At 50.2% G+C, this 9,281-nt stretch overlaps 1 protein-coding gene and 1 non-coding gene across 4 annotated transcripts; both read left to right on the top strand.

The window, feature by feature from the left end:
• Window positions 1-261: 261 nt before the first annotated feature.
• On the top strand, window positions 262-7,218 carry RANBP1 (RAN binding protein 1). 3 transcript variants are annotated; one of them, XM_006915231.3, is made up of 6 exons: window positions 262-390; window positions 1,185-1,321; window positions 3,098-3,255; window positions 5,261-5,389; window positions 6,197-6,262; window positions 6,801-7,058. In XM_006915231.3, the coding sequence occupies exons 1-6, from the start codon at window positions 277-279 to the stop codon at window positions 6,923-6,925; spliced, it is 729 nt and encodes a 242-aa protein (XP_006915293.2). In that variant the 5' UTR covers window positions 262-276; the 3' UTR covers window positions 6,926-7,058. The 3 variants fall into 3 exon arrangements, with proteins under 3 accessions (XP_006915293.2, XP_024904924.1, XP_024904925.1); XM_025049156.1 differs by having other exon boundaries at window positions 347-511; window positions 6,801-7,218; XM_025049157.1 differs by having other exon boundaries at window positions 347-511; window positions 6,804-7,058.
• On the top strand, window positions 6,296-6,420 carry LOC112482510. The gene has a single exon (XR_003047332.1). It is a non-coding gene; the product is annotated as a small nucleolar RNA SNORA77 (small nucleolar RNA).
• Window positions 7,219-9,281: the final 2,063 nt, after the last annotated feature.

Below are 9,281 nucleotides of genomic sequence, written 5' to 3'. Positions count from 1 at the left end.
AGGAGCGCGATGTGGGAGCTCGCGGCCTTCGGGGCTGGAGCGCGCGGGACCTGGGGGCGAGAGCTCGGGCCCAGGTGCTGCGGGGTGCCCGCGTGACCTTGGGGCGGCCCAGGGTGGTCGTGCGAGCTCTATCAGGACGTGGGGCGGCCCTGCCGTCCAAGTTCCTTGGTCTTGCGTTTGTTTCACCGCTCGCCTGGGACGCAGGGCGGGCAGCTCGTTTTCTCCAGCTCGGCCCACTTGCTAGCTTCCCACCAAGACGATGCATCCTTTTCTCCCATGATCTACGCAGCACTTCATTCATTTTGTCCTAGACTCGAACCTCCACAGGCCTCTGCGGCGGAAGCTCTTACGTTCAAGCGGGATGGAAGGGGCCTGGACCCCCGAACCAGGGTGGGGGCGGCTTTGTTGGCTGTGGGTGTCTGCTCGCGTGAGCTGGCTGAGGCGGAGCCGCAGTGCTGTCCAACCAAGGAAAACAGCGAAGGCTTATCTTTTCTTTTTCAGCTTGCGTCTGGTAGTGAAGTGTTGGGATTTCTTATGGTTTTGTATAGATCACCAAACCACGTGTCCTGTAAGACTTAAACCTAAAATAGGATCCTTTGTGCCCTCTAGTTCTCTAAATTGGACCAGATTTTTATGATTCTTATTCGTATGATTTGACTTATCAGCTTAATTTTGTACCAAGGTAAAGTTGTTGATGGAACTGTGAATTTCGTATAAAACTAGTAGTCCCAACTTTTTTTCTTGTAGTAAGCAAAGCACAGATTTTTCTTAACTTTTAAGGTTGCTTTTTGCTTTACAGGTAACACTAGTCTTGAGGCCCTTTTTAATCCATCATTGTGTCCTTTAATTTTCACTTGGCACATTCACTTGGTATCATTTTCCACATTTTACAGATGAAGAAACAGGCTTAAAGAGACGGGGCAGTTTCTTCCAGGCCATTCCACCAGTAGGTGGACAAGTTTTAGGATCCCCAGTCAGATGTGATTGATGAATCTTGGGGGAGGGTGCTGAAGGTCAGTGTCTCGCTGTATGCTGGATGGACATACAAACTTTTCCTAGTGTTAAAGGCTGTGGGCTTAATCTCTTGCTTTGGGGTGAGGCCATTCATTAGTATGGTTGCCCACGCTCTAGCTTGCAGGCCAGGCTTACCACCAGTAGTCACCTCTTCACACCTTCCTGCACAGGACACCCATGAGGACCACGATACCTCCACCGAGAATGCAGATGAGTCCAACCACGATCCCCAGTTTGAACCAATAGTTTCTCTTCCCGAGCAAGAAATTAAAACGCTGGAAGAAGATGAAGAGGAGCTTTTCAAAATGTAAGTAAGCTGATGTTGCTTCAGATGTAGATATCATTAGTTCAAGATGGAATTTCTGGTTTTTGTGAGTGTCAAGGTCTTGGCCTGAACTTTTATGGGACCAAGGCTGAAGAAGGTACCTGGAGTTGTATGATGGCTGATCCCACATGGAAATCAAGGCTGCTGTTAGAATCCACTCATTAGATAACGTATTACTGAGTGCCCCTGCTGCCTGCCCCGTAGCTAGTGCTGTGGAGGACACAGGCACTCCCTGGCGTCCTGTCACTGCTGCTCTGTCCACAAGGATACATATCTCCGTGCCTTGGCCGACTCCCTTGGTTGAACAGAGTCTCTATCATTATTATTATTTTTTTTATTTTGCACCGTGGGTTTTTGTAGTTTGAAGTTTATGAATTCCTAATTCATGTTTTTAATACACAAAAATTGTGATTGAAAGTGGGTGGTGTTAATAGTGTTAATAGTGTTAATAGTTACCAAGATTGCTTTTGAAAATTACTCTAAATGTGTTTCTAGGTACCTTTAGGGGGAAGCTACAGTGGCAGGTGTTATTTTGAAGCAGATCCTGCACTAGCAAAGTGTTGTTCATATGTCTGCAACAAAGTCACAATACTGCCCAGCCTATGGCCTATTGCCTTTGTTCAGAATTGCACGAAAATGCTAGGTTTGTTACAAGTCCATAGGAATAGGTTATAGTTTTCCCCTGACCAAGCTTATGGAACTTCCTCAACATCCTTCATATCTATCCAGGATTCCAGGTTAAGGTTTGAGTGCTTTGCTGTGGGTAGGGGGAGAGGAGCAGAGGCAGTCACCACCATCCCCAAGGGCCTGGGAAAGGAAAGATGTAACTTTTGGTCTCAGAGTGGTGGATGTCTCCCTGAAGACACTAGTTCTCCAGGTCGCTGCTCTGCCCAGAAATGATGCTGTAGCCAGGGGCTGGCTCCTCCCAAGAGTGAGGATTGCTGGTGATGCTATTGCTATCATCTTCTTGTCCACGCCAGGGATGTGTTCTAGACATAGGCCCTTCCTGAGGGAAATGAGGCCAGCAATTTGGGCCTTTATATCTGGGCCCTTGGGTTCTAGGTCAAAGCTCTAGGGGCATCCTTATTAGAACATTCTTTCCTGAACACAGTTGACTTTGGGAGAGAGCAGAATGTTCTGCAGAAAAGGGACCAGCAGAGCTGGGGTCCTATGGAGAAGTAAAAGGACAAGCATAGTTGATGGTGGGGAGAAAGTGTTGGTCTAAGGCCTAGAGCAGGACTGCTGGGATGGGGGCCTTGCCTGGTTCCTTCTGGGAAGGAAGGCAGGGAATTTCTGAGCAGAGGCCTGCAGCCCCCTCTCTGGGTTGGGAGCCAGGAGGCTTCTTATAACTGAGGGAAGAGTTATCCCTATGAAAGGGTTCTTGTCCTCCACTTGCTTCCGTGCTGTGGCTCCGTGAGGCACCAGGAAGCCCCTGCATCATGATGGCAGACACACCTAGCAGCATTGGGTGGGCTACTTTGCTGAGTGGCCGAGTCTTTGTTAGAAAATGTCAATGTGGAAACTTTTTTTTCTTTCTTTTCATCAACTTACAACTTGGAATTTGTTGGGCTGTTTTGTTGGTGACAATTTGGCTCGTAGTTTTTAGAGTAAAAGGAAGGAAAGCGTGTTTGTTGAGACACCAGGTATAGCTGTTTGTTTAATGCCCAGAAAACAAGTGTTCTTTCCAAGCAAGTACTTGACTTATCTGTTATCCTTTCTGTGTGTGTCTAAGCTCTCACTTAATAACTTTTTTTGAAGGCGAGCAAAGCTATTCCGATTTGCTTCAGAAAATGATCTCCCAGAATGGAAGGAACGAGGAACTGGCGATGTCAAGCTCCTGAAGCATAAGGAGAAAGGGACCATCCGCCTCCTCATGAGGAGGGACAAGACCCTGAAGATATGCGCCAACCACTATAGTAGGTGGTCTCTCGGGTGTGTTTTCTTTCTGAGCCCTGGCACTCTGCATTGGGACAGCTTTGGATTTTGGGGCCGCCTGCTTTCAGAGCTGTGCTGGGATCCTGGGAGTACACAATTGTGTGGAGTGCATGTTCACAGTGTGTTTTTTGAATTTAAAGTAGGAGATTAGGTTTTCCAATATGCTTCTGAACTCAGAGCAGACCTGTAGAGAAGCTTATTGCCCACAGGGTTGTGGAGTCTGGGCAGGTGGGACCAGGCAGGGTGGAAGCAGAGCCCCAGTGTGGGCTTGGAACCCAAGTGCCTGCTGGAGAACCAGGTGTAGCCTGAGGGCATGTGAGTGTTTGTGTGCATGCTCATGTGCCTCTGCCAGGGAGGTGCTTGGGTAGCATCCTTCTCACTCTTTGGTGTGCTCTGTCCCCACAGGCTTTCCCTGAGGAGGATGGGAATGGGATGGGGAGAAAGTGGCTGCCTCATTCTTAGGGTCCTGTGAAGCTGCACAGGGAGTGGGTGGGGCAGGTTTGAAGCATCAGTCCTGGGCTCAGTGTATAGTGGGGTGGGTCCAGGAAAAGCAACGTGAGGCCTGGCCTATGAAGAGGTAACAGTAAGTTCTGGGCCACATCAATCTCTTGACTGCCAGGCTGTTCTTCAGTTCTCTGAGTATGTCTTTGGAAGCCAGCATGTCTCGGGCTCCATTCTTAATCCAAGGCCATGTCTGCATTTCTGGGTGTAATGTGTGTCTGACAGGGTAGGGACCCTTGTCTGGGCACATGAAGTGACCACTGGTAGGAACTGCAGTGGAATAGCCTTTGAGAGTGATGTGGAAGGATAGATGGGCTTGCAGAGGCCCTGAAAGTGGGAGGAGCCTTCCTGTATCATAATCATCTCTGCGCCACTTGGCCTTCACGTGCCAGTCTCCACATCCCAGCCAGTCTGCTCTGTCCTGGTCCTTGCACTCCAGCCCAATATGAATCCCTTCCTTGGGGTCTTCTTGACACCCATATTTTTCTTAGAGCCTTGCCAGGTTACTAGGTCACTTCTGTGTGAGTTGTAAGTGGGTCCTAGGCCTGGTATACACCATAGGCCCTTGGTGGACCAGGTATTTGGTGGTGGGATGAGGTCGTGTCACCTGTATGTGCCCTATACAATGGGCTTCCTGGGCATCTGAGAGGATGTTGGGTAATTGCTTCTGGTTCAGATGGTGGTGTGTTGCCTGAGGCTGGGCATGAGCCATCCCACATCTCCTGAGACCTCTGCCATGGGTATGCTGCTGGGCATGGTACTTGGGGGTGCTTCTGTTCTTTGGGGTGCTACTCAGTCTTGTCCCCCTTGGGTCTTTGTGGAGCCTGAGGATATGGGGTAGGTGTGCTTATTCCAGTTCATGGCTCTCTTCTGTGCTATTTGTGCATGTCACAGGGCCATTGGTGCTTACTTCTGATGGCCTCGTCCACCCCACACCTGCTGGTCTCCCTGGATAATGTAAGACTGAGAGTGGTTGCACCGGTCTGATTGTATGCCTTTCTGGATAATCCACTTCCCAGCCTCTGGCTTTCTGCTGACCCCTACCTCTCAATGGGCCAGGTCTCTGATGGTGTGGCTGAACATTGCCATAGCCATGTAATGGACACTCTTCACAGAAAGAGCTAGGTCTGCTTGACTTTATGTCTGTGTCTTTTCCGGGCCCAGGGGCTGCACCAACGGGCTGGGTGTGAGTGGCCACATTGACTTTGGAGCCTTTGTCTGCACTGGGATTGGAGACCCTCGCCAAGGTGTCTCCATGGTCAGGGAGCATGCCCCCCTGTTCCCAGATGTAGTACAATCCTGGTTTTAAGTGAACATGGGGCATTTTAAAAGAGGTTTGAGTAAAATTAGAGCTTACGAGACTTTGGTGCACCTCAAATCATCCCTGTTTTGCGCATAGTGGGACCTTGGGTTGGCGACCAGGGCTTTCTGTGGCGAGGTGGCCATGCAGCGGTGGGCATTGTCCTCATGGGGCTTCTCTCCCAGTCACGCCGATGATGGAGCTGAAGCCAAATGCAGGCAGTGACCGCGCCTGGGTCTGGAACACCCACGCCGACTTTGCTGACGAGCGCCCCAAGCCGGAGCTGCTGGCCATCCGCTTCCTCAATGCTGAAAGTAAGCAGAAGGGTGGACTGGCGGGCCTCTGTACCTGCCTGACTGCAGTTGCCTGTTTTATAGTGTTGCAGAAATTCTTTTGCTTTATAGGGAGAATTGACAGTAATTAGGAAGCTATGGTGGGGACTGTTTCTGCCCTGATGTCTGGTGGCCCCCTCAAGGGAGGGGTCCAAGTGCCACATGCCCTTGAGGCCACTCCCAGACTGAGTCCACGAGTAGTACATTTCCCTCTTAACTTCAAAGGCTGTGCCAGTTGGTTTTCCCAGGGCAAGCATGTCCACTCACCATTGCCTGCTGAAATCCATGGGCCCAGGCTGACCTCTCCCCTGCTTTGGTTTCTTTCTGGCCCAGATTGTCAAAAGCTGTGCCCTGTGGGCCCTGGAAGAACTGGGTGAGTGCCGGGGTTTAGTGACCCAGGAGCTAACCATCCAGTACTGAGTGGACCTCTTCTATGCTCTGGGAATGGGGCCTGTCCAGAGGCTACTTCCAACATGAGTGGAGAGCAGAGTGCCTGGTGAGGAGGCTCTTGATTGCCTGAGGCCATCATATTTTACTGCTGTGCTCAAATTGTTACAAAATCATGGAAGAAGAGGGCCCAGCATAACCACCAGCCTCAGGAAAGACCCGGGAAACATTCACTGCACAGTCTGCGCAAATGTGGGCCCGGGCCATCTTAGACAGCTCAGCTCATCCTTAGGTCAGAAATGACCAGTGGATGGCCCCTTTGTGAATCTTGGCTCTTCATTCCCACTGGACATGTCCCCTTCATTGCTTAGGGCTCTGAGGAAGTCTTTTTTTTTTCTGCAGATGCACAGAAATTCAAGACAAAGTTCGAAGAATGCAGGAAAGAGATCGAAGAGAGAGAAAAGAAAGGTAATGTAGTGCTTGTGGGTGGGGTACCTCCTTGCAGACTCACTCTGTACCCGGCTGCCGTCCCAGGCGGGTGCTTTTTCCGTCTGCCACAGAAATTTCTGGGGTGCTGTGACTACCTTGACTTGTTAAGGGTGATGCAGCTGCCCAGAGACATAGGATGCTACTGGGGAGTGAGCTGGCCATCCAGGCCTCAAGTGTGTGCTCACTGGCCTAGTCTAGTGAGCACTTAGGCAGGTGGTCAAGTCCCGGTGTCTGACTAGAACCCTACAGAGGTTGAATGGGCTTTCAAGAGGTCCTCATGGTTGCCTGCTCAGTCAGGGCCTGTTGATGGCTACCATAGTAAGTAATCAGACATAACTGAGCAGACTCACCAAGGCACTAGGCGTGAGTGTGTGTTTATTTGGATGAGTCTTAAGGCATGCAGGAGAATAATGGCCTGTCCTGTGGGGACTGTGTCCCAGGCTCATACAAGGCAGGTGCATGGGCTGGGGAGAGCAGTGCTTCTCTGTTTCCTTACTGTGGTCTCCTGTGTTTTTAGCAGGATCAGGCAAAAACGATAATGCCGAGAAAATGGCCGAAAAGCTAGAAGCTCTTTCTGTCAAGGAGGAGAGCAAGGAGTCCGAAGATAAGGAGACCAAGGAGAAAGCTGAGGAGAAGCAATAAGTCCTCTGCCCTTGTTTTCTTTTTCTTCCTTTCTTTTCCTTTTTTAAAATTTTGCCCTGCCCCTGCTTTTTGGTTTGTTTTTATTCTGTTTTGTTTTTACAAGGGACTTTATATAAAGAACTGAATTCTAACATTCAGGTGTTTTTTTCTAAGTTTTTGCCCTATTGAAGACAACTTCAGAAAATCCATTCCCCAGTCATGAAAATGTACTGTGCTAACTTTCTTTTCCATAGTGGAAACACTTATTTATAGTCATCAAAAATAGTGAATAAACAACACATTTGAAACCTGCACAGAGGGCAGGACCGTGTATGCGCCAGCCCTGTCCTGGGAGCAGTTTGGGTTCCTGTTGGCTCTAGGGTGTTGGAGTGGCACTCTGGGTCCAACCCCACTGTCATACTTGCTCTGTCGTGAACTTTGGGCCACTGTTGGCCACTGGCACCGTGGTGTATCTGACGCAGTGCTAGTGGGGCAGCTGGGCTAGGAGAGGCCCATGCTGGGTGCTCTGCCTTCTGAAGGCCTTGTGTACTTTTGTCCTGTGGTCAGGAGTAGGTAAGATTTTTTTTTGCCTTTTGGGGGAGAGAGAAAGGAAGAACACCAGATTCCTTTGCTCTGACACAACGTGGTCAGGCGGGTCTCTAGGCTTTGGTAAGGCTGTCTTTGGTCAGCCTGGGAAAGGCCAGTCCCATAGCATGCATGTCCAGTCTAGTGTACAGGAAGGACTTGGCCCCACTGCCATCGTCGTAGAAAACTATCTCGTCCATATGCTCCTGGCATCTCCCATTGGGGTGGAATTGTGGACATCTGCAGTAGCTTTAAATTAAAGGATGCTTTCAGGAATGCAAATAGGTTAGTGCCATTTGGGAGTTTGTCTCATAAATGGGCTGCCTCTGTAGATATCCTAAGTAGGGGAGAAGTTTTCAGTTTGTGGTCAGGGTTTTGAAAGTGTATGTATGGTCCTACCTGTGATGGCATGTCCCAGGGAGACAGACCACCAAGACTCTGAGGAACTGGAGCCTCACCCCACCCCCCCAGCAGGGGAGGAGCAAGTTCATACCTACCTGGAGAGGACACTCACATGCTCATGCCTCTTGTGGCTGTTTGCCATTAACACCTACCAGAGGTGCTTTACAGTGTGGCCAAGTCTATTAAGTGGGCCCTATGTGTCCTGTGGTCTTTGTCCAGTTTAAACCTTGTGTCCTTGGTCCTTCTGGGGGATGTCCACTCTTATTTTAAAACTGAGGACTTCACTGGCCAACTTCGTTGTGTCCTGGCAGCCTTAGGCCCTGGGGTATGGGTCTCTTTTGATACTCTTGAAGTTGGCGTTGGTGCAGTGGTATTTCCCACCCAGGGAGGGACAGTGAAGCTTATGAACCTCACCCATCATGACGAATTGGAATTGTTAACATTGTAAAAGGCAGATACTGCTTTCTTGTGGGGCCTCTGTTGGATGCATTGTATGAAAGGCTGGACCCAGGGGCTTGCTCCTTGACAAAGGGGTGGTTGGACACCCCTTTGAACACAGAAGAGATGTTTAACATTATCCTTGATTTAGGCTCCAATAAACAATAACACCTCACTTGATGTAAAACCCCAGGCCAACTTCTTGGGTAAGATGTGTCTCCAAGTGGAGAAAGCCCTTCAGAATGACTAGGACAGAGCAGTGCTGTGACCAGTGTGCATTTAAAGACGTGGCTGTTGACACTGCAGAACTGTGCCGCAAAGGGAGACGTGTGGGTGCAATAGTCGGCCCAACTAGGACGAGCAAGAATGGCAGTAGGGGTTCAAGTCTCACAGCCAGTATATTTCCAGGTGGGCTCTTCATGGCATAGGTAATGGTAAGCCAGAATTGAGTTAAAGATACTGGGATGGAGAGAAATGAGATATAAGACCTTTCCAGTCCTGCAGGTTGAAGCTACACTTTACTTTCCCTGGGATCTTAACTCCTTGGGGAGAGGATGCCTGGGCAGTGGCCTCACTGGGTCCACTCCACCTGGGACCCTTTCTGCAGGGAATTCAGCACTGAGGCATGAGTGCCCTTTCTTCCCATGACCAGCATTTGGCACTCCACTACTCTCAGCTGTCCTGGGGTGGGGTGCAATGGGGAGTTGCTGGGAGGAGCCTCTCCTGATGGGTGGACCTGCATCCAGGCCCTGTGACCAGAGCAGGCAGGCAGGGGTGGGGTGGAGAGCACGGGTGATGCTGCAGGTGGGGCACAGTTTGGCTGCAATGATGTCTCCTGCCCCAAAGGCCTGTTTGTATGAGGCCACCCTAGGGCTGTGACAGCTGGAACAGCAGTGAGTAGGGGTCTGCTTTCTGCCCACATTTGTGCTCTGAGTCCCTCCACTGCCCCAGA

Source organism: Pteropus alecto, unplaced genomic scaffold (assembly GCF_000325575.1).
Source record: "Pteropus alecto unplaced genomic scaffold, ASM32557v1 scaffold135, whole genome shotgun sequence".
NCBI classification, from domain to species: Eukaryota; Metazoa; Chordata; class Mammalia; order Chiroptera; family Pteropodidae; genus Pteropus; species Pteropus alecto.
This window is presented reverse-complemented; position numbering and strand designations above follow the sequence as displayed.